General features: G+C 54.6%; 1 protein-coding gene across 4 annotated transcripts in view; it reads left to right on the plus strand.

Annotated features, from left to right (window-relative positions):
- FAM178B (family with sequence similarity 178 member B) overlaps nucleotides 1-17,447 on the plus strand; it is a 97,782-nt gene that overhangs the window by 899 nt on the left and 79,436 nt on the right. For 2 of the 4 annotated variants that reach the window (XM_069580586.1, XM_069580585.1), the window contains exons 2-5: nucleotides 27-448; nucleotides 1,424-1,485; nucleotides 4,889-4,984; nucleotides 10,127-10,279. In XM_069580586.1, coding sequence (XP_069436687.1) covers nucleotides 27-448; nucleotides 1,424-1,485; nucleotides 4,889-4,984; nucleotides 10,127-10,279 — 733 coding nt within the window. Of the gene's footprint in view, nucleotides 1-26; nucleotides 449-1,423; nucleotides 1,486-3,414; nucleotides 3,767-4,888; nucleotides 4,985-10,126; nucleotides 10,280-17,447 lie in introns of those variants that run through there. The other 2 variants (XM_069580589.1, XM_069580587.1) reach the window with 2 other exon arrangements.

Below are 17,447 nucleotides of genomic sequence, written 5' to 3' on the forward strand. Positions count from 1 at the left end.
ACCACAGCTCTGTGTCCCATCCACAGACGGCCAGGCTGCCACCACCAGGCCCATCCTCCTGCCCAACCTGAAGGGCAGCTGCTTCGACCATCCCCTGTACCAGGGGCTCCCGCACCCCACCCGGCGCCTCTGCAGTCCCACCTCTGCTCCAGCCTCCAAGTCGTCAAAAAAGCCCAAGATGCAGGCCGCCGGGAACACGTTCTCCAATGACTGGAGCCCGCCACCTGTGGAGTTCCTGAACCTGAGCATCCCACAGGCCAACAGAGGGGACCCAGCCCCAGGTCCTCGGGCCCTGAGGAGGCTGGCTTACCAGCACCCTGAGGTGTCAGAGCAGGAGCCCCAGGACCTGGATCGACTAAGAGGCCTGGTCTCACTGGGGGAGCCGTTCTGGAACGTGACAGGGACCAGCCCAGAGGCTGCAACTCCAGGGATGGGTGCCCACACCTTGGTAAGCCGGGGCCTCCCCTCCTTGCCACCCCTCTCTGGCCACTTCTCCAGAGTCATCACCAGGCCATCCCTTTGTGGCCAGTCCTCTTCAGCCATACCCCAACTACCCTCCTTCGGCCCCCTCCCCCTGAGCATAGCTTTTTCTCCACACCCTCTGGCCTCTCCCCAGGCCCTGGGCCCTCGTGACTGGGAGCTTGGGCCCCCAAAGCTGGGCTGTCTCCCCCTTTATTTCTGCCCCTAACTCCTAACAGAAATGCTTGGAGTGGTGCAGGGCCCCTCAAGGCTTTTGCAGCCCAGGTTGAGGTCATGGATCTGGGCTAGGTCAGGCACAAAGCCTCAGGCTAACTGTGGTCCAGCGACTTGGGAATTCCAAAGTGGAAACTTCAGTGATGAACTTCATTACTGGGAATAAACCGTGGTTGCTGGGAAGACTATGGGGACATTTGAGCACCCATAGATCCAGGAAATGTATTCTGAGAACAGGACCTATTTATTTGTAATAGCGCAAGATTGCCAGTAACCAAAATGCCTATCACTAGGGAACTAGTAAATTACGTCATTATCATACTTCAGAATATCATGGAAGTGGTGGTTTTTTAAAAATCATCTCTTTAGTATTGATATGGGATGCCCCTGATTACGTATTGTTAATTGAAAATCAGAGCTCAGTACAGAACAGCGGGTGTACTACACTACCATTTGTGTTGAAGGAGAGTCTGATGTATTCCTGATTGCTTCTTTGTGTGAACAGGGTCTCCAGCAGTGGACACTGAGGCCACCTGTGGGGAGGGGCCCAAGGGGCCAGGGGTGGCAGTGAAGTCCTTGGGCTGTGTGCCCTTATGCTTTCCGATTGTTTTAATTGAGTGAATATACTGCCTGTTCAGAAAAGTAAACTAAACAGAGGGCTTAACATTGATCAGTTTTTTTTCTCCCTCTGTCTTTGTCTTTGATGCCCATTCCTGTATGGTTTCGCCAGCTCGCCTCTGGGAGCTCGGGGTGCTATGTCAACAGCTTGGATTACTTATTGCAAGAGAAGAGGTAAGCGGAAAGGGTCTTCATTTCTTTGAGGTTAGCGGTAATTTTACAGCGCTCGTTTGTATTCGAAGACTCAGGGCAAATTCCTCCCAGGATAAGGCAGCCTACTCCCCTCCCAGCCTCAGCGGGCCTCCCGGGTGAGTGCCCCGTGTGCCCTGGTGAATAACCGGCGCTCGGAGTGGCAGGGGGTCAGAGGACAGCATCTGCAAGGCGGACAGCGCCGCTCCGAACCACGTCCAGAGACCTCGCTTCTGGTTCTCTCCACCTGAGCCCCCTTCTGCCCAGTTCCTGCCAGTCTGGGGCTCACTCAGCTCCCATCCAAGGGCTCGAGGGAAGTGGAGGAAACAGGCGGCTTTGACACTGAGGCATGCAGCCTGACAATGGCTCTGACAGTGCTGGGGGGACGGGGACAAGCATAAGGAGCTGGCCTTCCCTGCGCCCTGGCCCAGGCCAGCCTCTGAGCAGTTTTCCTGTAGCGCTTGGTCTAGCTCACCTGCCCTCCCCCTGGGATTACAGTGAGCCTGTCTCACGTAGAAGTCGGTTTCTTTTTCCCTTCCTTTTACAAAGGATTTGTTTAGCTCTGGCTGTGCTGGGTCTTCACTGCTGCTCACGGGCTTTCTGTAGTTGAGGTGAGAGTCTCCGCTGCTGCTCACGGGCTTTCTCTGGTTGAAGTGAGAGTCTCCGCTGCTGCCCACGGGCTTTCTCCCGTTGAGGCGAGAGTCTCCGCTGCTGCTCATGGGCTTTCTCCCGTTGAGGCGAGAGTCTCCGCTGCTGCCCACGGGCTTTCTCTAGTTGAGGTGAGAGTCTCCGCGAGCCGGCCTCTCGTTGCGGTGGCTTCTCCTGTTGCAGAGTAAGGGCTGTAGGGCACTCAGGCGTCCGTAGTCGCGGTTCCCAGGCTCTCGAGCACAGGCTCAGGAGTTGTGGCCGGGCTTAGTTGTCTTGCAGCCTGTGGGATCTTCCTGGGCCAGGGATCGAACCCGTGTGCCCTGCATGGCAGGTGGATTCTTTATCACTGACCCACCAGGGAAGCCTGAAGTTGGCTTCTTAAAGCGAAAGTCACAGGGGATCAGAACCGGAAGTCCCTTAGGGAGGCACAGTGGGGGGATGGAAACCAGTACAAGTGCTGTTTCTCCCCTGGGAAGCAGATGACACGGTTGGCTTGCACTGAGGTCCCGTCTGCAGTGAAGAGACTAGAATCCCACGGCTCCGTTGTCCGTGAGGACTGGGGTGGCCTGGGCACAGGTGGGCTTCACCCTGGCCCTGCACTTCGTCTGACAGGAGCGCGTTGACCACAGGCTTATTCTCTGGGTCCTCTTCCCATCTCTCAGGTTGGTTTTGCTCAGTGGCTGCAAGCTCCCTTTGTGGAAGTTACACATAGAAAGAGGCACTGCTGTTGTCGGATGCTCGGGTTCTTATCGGAATAGCAACTCACTGGCCTCTGTTTTTCCCAGCCCCGTGTTCTTGCCCCACTGGAGAGGGTTAAACACACGTGTGGCATGCATTATCGTATTTTCCCCCGGAAACTGAACACAGTGATTCTAGTATTTCACAGCCCAGGTGGCGCTGGTGGTAAAGAATCTGCCTGTCAGTGCAGGAGACGCAAGAGATATAGGTTCATTCCCTGGGTTGGGAAGATCTCCCGGAGTAGGAAATGGCAACCCACCCTAGTATTCTTGCCTGGAGAAGCCCATGGACAGAGGGGACCTCAAAGAGTCGGAACACAGCTGCATGGCTGAGCACACACACAGAGAGGGCTGGAAAAGGAGCACCTAACTCAGCCTGAAGGTTGGGACGGATTCCCAGGGGATCCTTGTCCTTGGACTGTGGAGGATTAGATTTGGGAGAGCAATGGGAACGACCACACATCTAAAGGCATGTCGGGCAGTCGGTGCTGGGACTGGAGTACTCTTTGTCAGAGTGTGGGGGCAGGCCAGAGCAGGAGCCGCAACCAAGATGTGAACTGGGGCCTCGTGAACACAAGGTCAATCACGGACGGATTTCAAGTGGGTTTTCCCACGTGTTTAAGATAGATTGCCCAGGCGGCGGCGTGGAGAATGGACAGGAAGTGTGAGAGCTGAGGGAGAGTGGTGGTGAGCTGGCTCCCATGGGACCTTTCACCCCGGGTGGCTGGGGCCTGTGTTGGGAAGAGGAATTCAGAATTGGGCACCTGAGGACCAAGGGCTGTCCACCTTCAGCTGGCAGTCATCCAGCTAGCCCAGTCCAAGACGGCGGCTGGGCAGGAGACAAAACCTTGGAGAACCGAGGACCTGTGAGCAAAGCCAGGGTGAGCACACAGGGCGGGGCGAGGCTGGAGGGGTGGGGCTCCCAGGGCTCCTTTAACATCAGAGGGAATAAGAATGCAGAAGGTCAGAGCGGGGCCTGGTGCCCCTCGGAGTTTGTGTGTGGTCAGGGCCGAAGGTGAGGGAGCTGATTTCCTACAAAGTAAGGGTCAGCTCACAGGGCTGCAGTGGGGCTGGTTGGAAAGGGAGTTGAGGCGCTCAGGGCTGCGGGAAGAAACAGACTGAAGGGCAAGCATGCGCAGGAAGGAAGGAGCAGCCCTGGGGGCTACTGCCGGGACCGGAGAGGCAGGCCCAGGGCGGCCATGGGCACAGGCCCATGGGGAGCACTGGGCCCAGGGGGAGCAGAGAGGCAAGGCCCAGGCCCCAGTGTGGTGCTGTTCAGTGCTAAGTTGTGTCTGACTCTTGGCGACCCTCTGGACTGCAGCACGCCAGGCTTCCCTGTCCTTCACCAGCTCTTGGAACTTGCTCAACCTCATGTCCATTGCGGAGAAGGCAATGGCACCCCACTCCAGTACTCTTGCCTGGAAAATCCCATGGATGGAGGAGCCTGGTAGGCTGCAGTCCATGAGGTTGCTAAGAGTTGGATACGACTGAGCGACCTCACTTTCACTTTTCACTTTCATGTGTTGGAGAAGGAAATGGCAACCCACTCCAGTGTTCTTGCCTGGAGAATCCCAGGGACAGGGGAGCCTGGTGGGCTGCCGTCTGTGGGGCCGCACAGTCGGACACAACTGAAACGACTTAGCAGCAGCAGCAGCAGCATGTCCATTGAGGTGGTGATGTCATCCAACCATCTCATCCTCTGCTGCCCCCTTCTCCTCTTGCCCTCAATCTTTCCCAGCATCAGGGTCTTTTCCAATGAGTCAGCTCTTCACATTGAAGTTGTATGGTGTAAATTGTCGTCTTTCAGGCAACGCAGGCCCTCTCCCCCACCCCACTGCTGGAATCTGAGTTTGAGAGCCTCTGTGCAGGGAGACAGGGCCCTGGGCTCCCTGATCCCTGTGCCTGGGCCTGGCTGTGCACCGGGATACCCTTGGGGCCCTGTGATGGAGCTGGATGAACAGGCCCTGGGCTGACCCTGGTTGACACCTCTCACCTCCTTGCAGGGAGCAGGAGCAAGAGAAGCTACTTCTCCTGGACTGTGCTGACCTCAGAGCCTGGGATCTTAATGAAGACGAAGTGCTGCTCACGCCTGAGCACAGGTAGGGGAGTGGGGACAGGCTGGGGGAGAGGCACCCTCCAGAGGTGCCCAGTCCACACACCGCCTCTCCAGACAGAGGGTTCAAGTGCTGCCCTGTCCTTTGTTTTGGACTGCTTTCTTTTTCAATATTCTATCTATTTGACTGTGCTGGGTCTTAGTTGCGACCTGTAGGATCTTTGATTTTTGTGGTGTCATGCAACCCACTCCAGTCTGCTTGCCTGGGAAATCCTATGGACAGAGGAGGTCACAAAAGAGCTGGACATGACTGAGCGCAACTGAGCACACACACAGGCACGTGAGCACACACACAGGCACGTGGGGTCTTCAGTTGTGGCCTGTGGGATCTGGTTCCCTGACCAGGGATCGAACCTGGGCCCCCCCTGCACTGGGAGAATGGAGTCTTAGCCACTGGACCACCAGGGAAGTCCCTGGGCCGTTTCAACCAGAGGTTTGTGTGCTGTTGATAAGTTCTCAAGCTGCCTCCTCATAATCCCACATCTGTTCATTGATTCGAGAAATATTTATTCTCCCATTGTGTGTCAGGATCTAGTGTGGAGCTTTGAGGATACACAGGTATAAAACATGGCCTGTTCTTCCCTGACTGTCTGCCCAAACTCGTGGGACCAGATCTCAAGCCACAGTCTAAAAGAACACTGCTTTTGAATGAGAGAATACAGCCATGTGACACCTTTGTCTTCCCCTGTGCAGGGAAGGGAAGTGCCCTCTGTGAGAGGTGTCATCTGGGCTGGAATCTCCTGGCCTGTTGGCTGGAACCAGGGCTGGATTCCTCTGTACCACAGAGATGCCTGAGGACCACAGTTGAATCCATCTTCAGGGCATCTGGTTTTCCATTCATCCATTTGTCTATCCGTCTGTCTCTCCATTTGTCTGTCTATCCAACAAGCATCTGTTATGTGCAACTTTGCACAGGCTCTGTGGAGACAGTGAAGGACAGGGAAGCCTGATGTGCTGCAGTCCATGGGATCACAGAGTCAGACACGACTTAGCGACTGAACAACTGTGCAGACTCTGGGATACAACAGGAACAGAGCCAGACAGAGGTCTCTGCCCTCGCGCTGCTCGGGGTCAGGGCCGGAAACCAGCAGTGCAGTGGTGAATGCAGGAAGCTGGTGGCCAGGGCTAATGAGAAAGGAGACAGTGGGCGTCGGTGGTGTTGGGGGTGCTGTGAGAGTTGGGCGACAGGTCGGGGACTCGGAGAGCAGATAGGTTTTCAGCAGAGACCTGGAGATGGCGAGGGGTGGCCCTGGGAGGGCCTTGCCGTAGGAGCAGTGAGGAGGGGGCGGAGGTGGGGAGTGGAGGTCGAGGGGCTGCGTGAAGCTGGTTGCCACTCAGCTGAGCAGGGTCTTCTGCTGCTGCGTCCAGGGTAGACTGGGAGGGCACAGGGGGCCATGATCGTAATCCAAGAGAGTGAGGATGGGTGAGGAGGCATGTTCTGGGTAGACTTTCAGAGTAGAACTGACAGGGTTTGCTGATGAGCTGGATGGAGGCTGTGGGAGCAAGAGAGGAATCAGAGTGAACCCCCTGAATTGAGGCCTGAGCAGATGGATGGTCGGGGTTGACTCGAATTGAGGAGGGCTGAATGACGCAGGCTGGGGGTGGTGGCAGGCACGGGAACAAGTGTTCACTTGTGGGACCCCTGGGGTGAGACTAAGACAAGGACCTCCTTGTCTGGAGAGGCCAGCTTGGGAATCACCATGTATAGGTGACATTTAAAACCGCAAAACCAGATGAGATCACCAGGAAGTCGGTGTAGAGAGAACAGGCCCGAGGGCGCAGCCTCAAGGTCACCGTAATCTTGACAGGAGCAGCTCCGGTGGGTGACCGGGGCGAGCCTGCCTGGAAAAGGTTCAGAGGAGACCGAGAGGGGAGGGCGAGAGAGGAGATCGGGCGGCAGCTGAGGGGAAAGTGGAGCCAGGACAGACCCTTCTGTCTGTCTGTCTGCCTTCCTTTCCATTCCTCCTTCCTCCCTCCTCCTTCCCCTCCCTCCCTCAGGAGCCGCGTGCCCCCCGCGTGACCCAGGGGCAGGCTGCTCCACAGGCGCTGGGCTGTCCGCCTGTCCAGGCTTCGCGCGCTCTGTGTCTGGGTGACGCTATTCAGGCCTGAGCTGGGCGGTCTGGTTGGAATGCCCACACTGAGTCAGCATCCTGTGTCCACCCACACGCACAGACTCCCTGGGGGCCCCTCTCTCAGGACCCCCGTATGGTTCGCCTCAGATCGGGGCTCAGCAGGTTGTCTGTAAAGCATGTGGACTGTAAAGAGTTCCTTCTGGCTCTGAGGGCCTTTACAGCCTGCTTGGCTGTGCTGCTTTGTAGCAATGGCGAGCTTGCTTGTGCGGCAGGGAAAGCCTTGTGTACTGAAATGGGGCAGGAGGGGGCCGCAGCCTGGATTAGGGACACCTGTCTCCTCACTGGTGGCTCAGTAGTCCAGAATCCACCTGCCAGCGCAGGAGAGGCGGGTTCGACCCCTGGGTCTGCAGGATCCGCTAGAGAAGGGCATGGCAACCCACTGTAGTGTTCTTGCCTGGAGAATCCCATGGACAGAGGAGTCTGGCGGGCTGCAGTCCATGAGGTCGCAGAGAGTCAGACTAAAGAACTAAGCAGCAGCCTTGTAGCTGGCCCCAGTTTCCATGTGCTGCCCAGCAGCAGGGAAAGGGTGCCTGACGGGCACACGGTGACTCCTGGCAGATGGAATCAGCAGGTTTGGGCCAGAGGCTTTGGTGGCATCATGAGTAATGAAGCAATTTTCTCTGTCGGGGCTGGGGATTCACTTCCCGTGGTCTCCACTGACTGGATGGAGAGCCTTGGAAGTAAATGGTTTAAGACATCTCTGTAGCCTGGATAATCTCCCTAGCTCTTTCCCTTTCTCCTGAGTGCATCCAGGATTTTGTAAGTTGTGGCCTGGATGCTTTTAAAATTCCCCACAGAAAGGGAGTTAACCTGGGCAGCTGGTGCTCCAGGCTTTGAAATTGCTGATAATCCTCTGGGCACGTGACCTTTTGAAGTAGTACTCTGAGACAGCCTCTTCTGACAACAGCCACTTTAAGGTGGTTGTTTTGATGTGTGATCATCTTGATGGGTCAGTACGGTTCTCTGCTTCAAAGAAAATTACTCACTGATGTACAAAGCCCGGCAGCCTCTTCCATCCCTGAGTGGGGCCGGGGTGGGTGGGAGGTGCCATGCAGGAGTATGGGTCCAGAAGGGGTGAGGCCCAAGCCGGGGGGCTGGCCACCATCTGGCAGACAGGTTGCCCGTGACGAGGAGTCGCGAAACCCCCCACCCTTGCCCGGCAGAGGAAGGCCCCCCGTCACCCCAAGCTGATCAGCTGCTCCTGCTCCAAGAGTAGCCTGTGTCTTGAACAGACAACATCCTGCATTCTCTAGCCCTTAAAGTTAAAAGCCCTTTATGTGTGTGCCAGTGCCAGGGAGGGGAGGATATTTATACCACAGCATCCTCCTTTATCCTCACTTCTGGGCTGCACAGGAAGTCCTCAATTAGAGTCATCTCAGAGCTCTTAATAATGCACATACATTGTATTTAATATCACAGAACTCCCTTTGAGCGATGGTTTGGGGTCAGGAGCCGAGAGCTTTCTACAGATGAGTCTGGTTCTTACAGACTTCTAATAGTCTACTTTTTCTAAAATTATAAAAGCGACCTAAGAAGCCGTTGCCGTTGTTGCTCTGTCACCCGGTCGTGTCCAGCTCTTTGCGGACATAGGAAGCCGTAGATACTCAAAAACTCAAACGGCAAATGAATTAACAAACCAGAAAGTTGTTGTACCATTTGTATGGTGGTTTGCTGAGGCTGTTTCCAAAGTCGGCGAGGTCAGAATCTGTCCGCTTTTCCGATGTCATTCCCATCTGTTGTGCCGTTTCACCCTTAGGATGACCTTCCTTACCTTGGGTCATTTGGCCAGAGAGTGACAGATCCCCCTGGCAGCTGGTGGGCCCCCAGCCCAGCTCATCCACCTCCGGCACCGGCTGTCAGGCCCCACTCACAGGAGCCCCTGGCCGTGTCCCCTCCATGCTCACTGTCTCAGGGCCCAGCTGGCAGCCTGGGTACCGGCCTTCCTGTGATGAGAAGGGGTGCAGTGCCTGTGGCTTGCTTTATTTTGTTATTCTTACTGTTGAGTGTATGTTATGTTAGTGCAAAATCAAGCCAAACACTGTTGTTTGAAGTAAACAGGAAATGTCTCCCCTTCCTTCCCCTCCCCCATCCTGTTCCCTCGGGATGACCCTGGACCATGGTTGGGTGTGTCAGATGTGTGCAGGCTGTTGTGTGCATGTCTGTGTACCTGCACACCACACACACACACACACACACACACACACACACTCTTGGTGTTCTGTGGCTAGCTGTGTTCACCCTCTGCGTTCTGTGTAAGGGAGACCCTTCCGTCCTGCATGGCACTGCGACTGGCCTCGTTTTGAGGGAGTCTTTACCTCCTGCCTTAGACACATCCCCATAGAGCTGGAATGTGTCCCCTCTTCTGCCTGTTCCTTCCCTATCCGTGGGACCTAGCTCTGGTTCACTAAATGACCCTCAGAGCAGCGTGGCGAGTCCTCCTGCTCACGAGGCCTTGAGGATGCTACTCAGAGAAAGAGCCCTGACCCCCTCATCATGCTTCAGAGGCCCTCCCCGGCCTGCCGCACCCACCCAGGGCTTCTTTCCCAAGCCTCTCCCCGCACCGTGTGGCTGCTCTGGGGCTGGTCCACTCGCTGGAGGGCCTCGCTGTGACCCCCTTACACTTGTCCTGGCCGAGCACGGGCAGCCCACGCCTGCCTCATCCTTGAGCATATGGCACCTGCACGTGTGGGCACTCAGCGGACATGGACCAGAGCCCACGAGCGGGGCAGGGATGGGGATCAGGACTTCTGGCTCCTGCACTAAGGCCCTGAGAGAGGGGTTGGGGTCCGACAGGGAGTGGGAGAGGAGAGAGCCCCTTTGTCTACGTCTGGCGGCTCTCCCTCTGTCAGCAGGTGGCGCTGTGCCCCTGGTCTGGTCCTCACTGGGCGGGGGGGCTGCGGGGAGGGGGCCGCCGTCTGGCCTTCCCTGGCCTCCCTCCAGACCACAGACAAGGTGCACCTGCTGATGCCCGGCTCCCCTGCTCCTTCATTTGCCAGGAAGCTGGTGGAGAGGTTCTCCGTGCCACTGCAGGTCATCCCAGCAGTACATCCGGGCGAGACCGTGTTTCTCCCCAGGCGCCACCCTGTGCCCTGCATCCTGGACAGTTCACAGCTGAAGCCACGGAGCCCCCTGGAAAAGCTGTTCCTCAGGTAAACATCTGTGCAGCTTGACCAGGCCCCTCCCTCGAGGAACCCAGTGGCGAGGACCACCCCAGGGGAGGCCGTCGGAGGTTGTGTTCTGCCAGTGTGGGTGGTCAGCCTTCAGGGAAGCGCGCAGTGCACGCACGTCTGCTTATGGTACTGTCTTCACTAATTTGGATGTGTAGCCTTCACAGAATCTCCCCTGTGGCAGGTGCTCGACGTCTGCTACGTGTTCCCTGTGGCAGGTGCTCGACGTCTGCTATGTGCTGCCTCCCCCCCCCCACACCCGTGGCCCCGCCGCATGCTCAGACTCATCGCACATGCCTTCGGGTTATGTCTCCATCAACACTGGAGCCGCTTTCCTGGCCGTCCAGCAGTTTCCCAGGGCCCGTCACCCCCTCCTCTCCTCCTCCCGGAAGGTTTGTCCCCGGCCACAAGGACAGCTCAGCATAACGTCAGCACAGCTGCCCTGGTCCTCGTCTTGGTGGGACTTGTTCACGGACATTATCACATAACCCGTGACTATGTTTGATTTTTTTAGGGGATTTTTGAAAACTTTACCACAATAACATGCAACTGTTGTGATTGTGAGTTCACATGTTTAAGAATAAGAGTGACAAAGCCTGCAGGATTCAAGCTACTGGGCCCCGGCCACTTGGGAGATGAAGCTGAGACCACCTGACCTCTGCCCCCGCAGCCCATAAGGCACGTGGAGGTTAGGGACACATTAGGACTTGGACACAAGAGCTTGTTCTCTTTTCTGGCTAGCCCATCTTATTTTATAACAGAAAAATAGTAGTGCTTTGATGTGTTTCCTTTAAAGTTTTTTGTCGTGGAAAGTTTCAAACACACATAGAAGTAAAGGGTACCTGTGTGTACCTACCAGTCAACATCAGTTACCGACGCAGAGCCAGTGTTGGTTCTTCCATACACCTGCCCACTCACCCTGTCCCCTCAAGATCATTTTTAAGCAAGTCCAAGACACATACAGTTCCTTTAAGTCCTTTAATCTGGGTCTCTAAAATCCTATCTTTAGACATAACTTCAATACATTATTACGCTTAAAGAATATAGACGTGTCTTAATGTCATTAATATTGATCAGCATTCAGATTTCTGTGATTGCTTTCTAAGCATTTTATATATATATAGGTTGTTGAAAGAAGAATCTAAATGGAAGGCCCAGATGTTGCAATCAGACCAAGTAATCTTAATGTTGAAATTACACCTCACATGTCACTGATGCCGGACATATTTAACCGTCTTCTTCATTTTTCTCGACATGTAGGTGGTCTCCAGCTTCCGCCTATAGTAAACAGTGTGGTAGAGAGTGTCTTTATACAGAAACATTTGTCAGCAGTTCTGGAATAGACCTCTGGATGTGATGTGAGATGACTGGGTCTTAGGGTATGGACATTGGTAAAGCTTCCCATTGCCAAACTGAAAAAATATCTAGGGATTTCCCTGGTGGTCCAGTGGCTAAGACTCCAAGCTCTCAGTGCATGGGGCCCCTGGTTTGATCCCCGGTCAGGGAACTAAATCCCACATGTTGCAACTAAAGATCCTGCATGCCACAACTAAAGCCCAAGGCAGCCAAATAAATAAAGGTGTTTTAAAAAGCAAATATATCTCATAAAGAGATGATGAAAGGGGGGCAGGGGAAGGAATGAAGGGAAAGAAGACAGATAGTGGGCCCAGAGGAAGCACAGGGACAGAGACGCGGCTGGACAGGGAGGACATGAGGGGAGAGGCAGGTGGCTTCCTGAGCTGTTTCTCCTCGGGATTTGGTGCCGACGGCAGGTTTTCTGTCCCGGGCTGGATGGCGGGCAGGAAGTGTTTGACAGAGGAGATGGCCTGTGGAGTGGTGGGCTGGGATCAGAGCAGCTGTGCCAAATGGGGCCAGGTGGCCGGCCAGCCTCCTGGAGCGGAGAGTCCAGACCTCCTCCCTCAAGGTTGCTAACGAAGCAGAGCGGAGATGGGGCCTGGGGACAGGAATGTCTGTGCCCTGCCCGAGGCCAGGTCAGGGGACGCCTGCCAGGCGTTGGGGAAGGGCCACTTCCTGAAGGTCGCCCTTTAGCTTGCGGGTCATCCTTCATTTCCTGTTTGTGCTGAAGACCTCAAGTTGAGACAGACAGTGGGAATTACTAGCCATTCAATAATTAGTGCGTTGTGGGCAGCCGGAAATGCGAGGATGGAGGAAGAAGAAAAAGGTTACTTCATCTCTCAAAGAGCAGTATGGTCCGGTTTCTCACCTTTCAGAAAGTGAATCTCACTTTGTGAGATTTCAGGTGACTTTCAGTCTCTTCATTAGACTCCTCTGTATTTTCACACTTTGTGTAATCATTACTGGTTTGGGGGGAGAATGAATACAGGTTTAAAAAATCACTTCTTGGGCTTGCGTGCTGGCTCAGTGGTAAAGGGTCTGCCTACCAATGCAGGGGGTGCAGTTTCGATCCCTGGAAGTTCCCCTGGAGAAGGAAATGGCTGCCCACTCCAAAGACCTTGCCTGGGAAATCCCATGGACAGAGGAGCCTAATGGGATAGAGTCCCTGGGGCTGCAAAGAGTCGGACACGACTTAACCCTGAACGAACTAAAGGTATGCAAAAGTGAAAAATCACTTCTTGAAGTCGATTCACCTCTGTGTGCTGTCTGGTGAAGAGGGATGTTATCTTTCTTTCCTGTGTACAGAGTGGGAAATGTTGGCACAGAATAAGCCAGCAGTTCATCTCAAAGCAAGGCCAGGCAGTCTCGGTGTCTAACCCAGCCCTGGTCCTCCCGGGTTGGTTTACGTGCGCCTCTCCTCCGTGAGTAGAGGAGTATGTCAAGGCTGTATATTGTCACCCTGCTTATTTAACTTTTATGCAGAGTACATCATGAGAAATGCTGGGCTGGAAGAAACACAAGCTGGAATCAAGATTGCTGGGAGAAATATCAGTAACCTCAGATATGCAGATGACACCACCCGTAAGGCAGAAAAGGAAGAACTAAAGAGCCTCTTGATGAAACTGAAAGAGGAGAGTGAAAAAGCTGGTTTAAAGCTCAACATTCAGAAAATGAAGATCATGGCATCTGGTCCCGTCACTTCATGGCAAATAGATGGGGAAACAGTGGCTGAGTTTATTTTGGGGGGCTCCAAAATCACTGAAGATGGTGATTGCAGCCATGAAATTAAAAGATGCTTGCTCCTTGGAAAGAAAGTTATAACCAACCTAGGCAGCATAGTAAAAAGCAGAGACATTATTTTGTCAACAAAGGTCCGTCTAGTCAAGGCTATGGTTTTTCCAGTGGTCATGTATGGATGTGAGAGTTGGACTATAAAGAAAGCTGAGTGACGAAGAATTGATTCTTTTGAACTGTGGTGTTGGAGAAGACTTTTGAGAGTCCCTTGGACCGCACGGAGATCCAACCAGTCCATCCTCAAGGAGATCAGTCCTGGGTGTTCTTTGGAAGAACTGATGTTGAAGCTGAAACTCCAGTACTTTGGCCACCTGATGCGAAGAGCTGACTCATTTGAAAAGACCTTGATGCTGGGAAAGATTGAGGGCAGGAGAAGAAGGGGACGACAGAGGATGAGATGGTTGGATGACGTCACCGACTCAATGGACGTGGGTTTGGGTAAACTCTGGGAGTTGGTGATGGACAGGGAAGCCTGGCGTGCAGTGGTTCATGGGGTCGCAAAGAGTCGGACGAAACTGAGCGACTGAACTGAACTGAACTCCCTGAACTGCAGCTATAGAACCAGAGGTGGCCTGGACCATCCTCTTTCATTTGTTACTCTGCTGGACATGTGACCTCAGGTCACTTCCCCGAGACCAAAGTCACATGCTGCTGTGACAGAAGCTGGTACGGGGCGGGGGAGTGGGGGAGGGGAGGAGGAGGGCGGCTGAACTCTTTCCTCCTCCCCTGATAGCAGTTTAGCGGGAAATCCAAGCCTCCTGACAGGGCCTAGGGCAGCTAGTGCCGCAGGGCAGCTCTAAGACAGGAACCAGTGCCTCAGGGGTGGAGCTTGCCCCCGAAGCGCCCTGGGTCCTCCCTTTTCCCCACACTGCCCCCGCGTGTGTGGGGGGGTCAGGACCCACGCTGTCCTCTGGGTGCACCTGAGTTTACAGTTTGTTCTCAGGACACCGGAAGCACCAGTGGGGACTTTCCTCGGCAATGGCCTCAGCAGGCTGGGGCGGTCCAAGTTCAGTGATGGAAATGGTGCTCAGACATCAGACCTCCCTGAGGCCCAGGCCCCAGCTCCTGTTTTGCCAAGACCTCCTTCCTGGCAGGCAGGGGAAGACCGGGTGAAATAAATCCAGCAGTCCCAGAGCAGGGGCAGCATTCAGCTGCCCCGCTGCCTGGACTTGGCCCCAAATCCAGAGCAAGTGAGAGTGGCCCTCCAGGCAGTTGCTAGGATCCCTGGGCTTTGGACCAGAGGGGCTCTCACTGATTTTTTTGAATCTTTTTTACAAGATGCTTTGTGTATTTGGGGCTGTGCTGGGTCTTCGTTGCTGCACTCAGGCTTTCTGCAGTCGCGTTGCTCAGGCTTCTGTTTGCTGTGGCTTCTCTTGCTGGGGAGCGTGGGGCTCTAGGGCACACGGGTTCAGCAGTTGTGGCGCGCGGCTTAGTTGCTCCGCAGCTCACAGCACCTTCCTGGACCAGAGAGCGAACCCATGTCCCCGGCACTGGCAGGTGGACTGTTAACCATTGGACCACAGGGAAGCCCTCCGCTCGCTGATCTTTAAACGAAAGAAAAAGAAGAGCGCTGGGACCATTACTGGTGGCTGGTCTCCCTCGGCGTTTCACTGAAGCTTTCATCTTAGTAGCCTGGCAAAGGCGCAGAAACTGATGCCCTGTAAATAGTGACACTCGGTGTTTATCCTTCTGCAGTCCAAGGGACTCTCAAGAGTCTTCTTGGGATTCCCGAGGCATTTAGAGACTTTGCCCCCTGGGACTGCTGCCCGTAAACTAGACCAGAGATGGGGGCTGGGAGATCCTGAGTTGGGGCTTATCAGGAACACACAGTCCAAGCAGAAGATCGGAATTCCACCAGGAGCCCAGCATGCTGACTGAGGCTGGGGTCTTTGTTCTGTGTGCTTCCCCCTTCTTGCTGATCCCCCGCCACCCCGCACCCTGTCTTCCTTCCTTCTTTTCCCATTGCCCTGTGTCCTTGCCCCCAAGGCTGGAGAATAGCACATTCTGACCGTGGCCACTCCTTGTGGGAGTGGGGACCTCCCCTCCCTGGATCCTCAGGGCTGGCAGCTGGGGCTTTACGCCCAGCTGGGCCTGAGCGGCATCTGCCTCCAAGAGGAGGCTCTGCTCCTCCCTGCTCGCCCCATGGCATTCTGACATTCTCAGGATAACTTCCAACCTTGGCGTTGGCTTTGGCACAGGCACAGGTGCCTGCTCGGATCCCGTGTCAGCATTCTCAGTTTGCCAGGGATTTTTTTGTACATCTAACCCTTATGACAGAAAGTGAAGAGGAACTAAAAAGCCTCTTGAGGAAAGTGAAAGAGGAGAGTGAAAAAGTTGGCTTAAAGCTCAACGTTCAGAAAACTAAGATTATGGCATCCGGTCCCATCACTTCACGGGAAATAGATGGGGAAACAGTGGAAACAGTGTCAGACTTTATTTTGGGGGGGGTCCAAAATCACTGCAGATGGTGATTGCAGCCATGAAATCAAAAGATGCTTACTCTTTGGAAGGAAAGTTATGACCAACTTAGACAGCATATTCGAAAGCAGAGATATTACTTTGCCAACAAAGGTCCATCTAGTCAAGGCTATGGTTTTTCCAGTGGTCATGTATGGAAGTGAGAGTTGGACTGTGAAGAAAGCTGAGCGCCGAAGAATTGATGCTTTTGAACTGTGGTGTTGGAGAAAACTCTTGAGAGTCCCTTGGACTGCAAGGAGGTTCAACCAGTCCATTCTGGAGGAGATCAGTCCTGGGTGTTCATTGGGAGGACTGATGCTGAAGCTGAAACTTCAATACTTTGGCCACCTCATGTGAAGAGTTGACTGATTGGAAAAGACTCATGCTGGGAGGGATTGGAGGCAGGAGGAGGAGGGGACGACCGAGGATGAGACGGCTGGATGGCATCACAGACTTGATGGACATGAGTTTGGGTGAACTTCAGGAGTTGGTGATGGACAGGGAGGCCTGATGTGCTGCAATTCATGGGGTCACAAAAAGTCGGACACGACTGAGTGACTGAACTGAACTGAACCTCAGTGGATTCCGTAACCCGCTCACCTTCTCCCCCCGGGGCCTCCCCACTTGCAGACCGTTCTCCTCCCTCAGATCAGGGTGGTCTGTGCCTGCCAGGCCTCTCCCTGCCCTTCCACCACGCAGGAGGTTCCTCCTGCCATCTCTCTATCCTTCCCCTGAAGGGTGGCAGGGATCGCGGTCCAGCCAAGGTAAGGCAGCAGTGCCCTTTCACTGAGCACACTCACAAGGAGATTCCTCGCATCTCGTCTAGCTGAATTCTTTGACAGCTGTTTGCTTGCAGGCATGGCTGAACCACGCCCTTTGCTGCCTATCTCTGACCCCTGGTCCTACACACCAGGCCTAACTCAGCAGCAGTGAACCCCGAGGCAGACTGATCCTTCCTCTGGCAGAAACTGCACTGCCAAGTGTGTAGCAGAAGGGAGACGTCGTCTACCAAGAGGCGTCTCTCCCTCTGAGCAGCAGTTGGAAATGTGTTGATTTGAGCCGACAGGGGCTTGTAGAATCCATTCCCCTACAGAGAAGCTGGCGGGTGCCCCCTGAGCAGAACGCCAGAGCCAGCATCGTCTTGGAGTCCCTGGAGCGCCGGCCTCCTTCCACATGGCCCCCAGCCAGGCCCTGCCAACCTGTGAGGCCCTCCAGACGCGGCTGGCTTGGCTGTAGTCTGCATTTGGGGGGCTGCGCATGAGCCACACAGGCATCGCCGGGTCAGCACATGGAAGTGGCTGTGTGACTGAGCATGTGGGGCAGAAATGGCGTGTGCCAGCAGCCCTGGGGTGCACACGTGTTTGTATGTACAAATAAAGGTCTGTTTTAGAACGGTCAGCTTCACAGACACAGGAACAAAGCTGCTTTCTCCTCTGAACTTAAATGATTTGGGGGCGGGGGGGACACAATTTGTAAATTGCCTGGATATACTCAAAGAGACAGCAACTTGGCTTGGAGGAGCATCTTTGTTTTGGAGCATTCT

This window comes from Ovis canadensis, chromosome 3 (assembly GCF_042477335.2).
Source record: "Ovis canadensis isolate MfBH-ARS-UI-01 breed Bighorn chromosome 3, ARS-UI_OviCan_v2, whole genome shotgun sequence".
Lineage (NCBI taxonomy): Eukaryota > Metazoa > Chordata > Mammalia > Artiodactyla > Bovidae > Ovis > Ovis canadensis.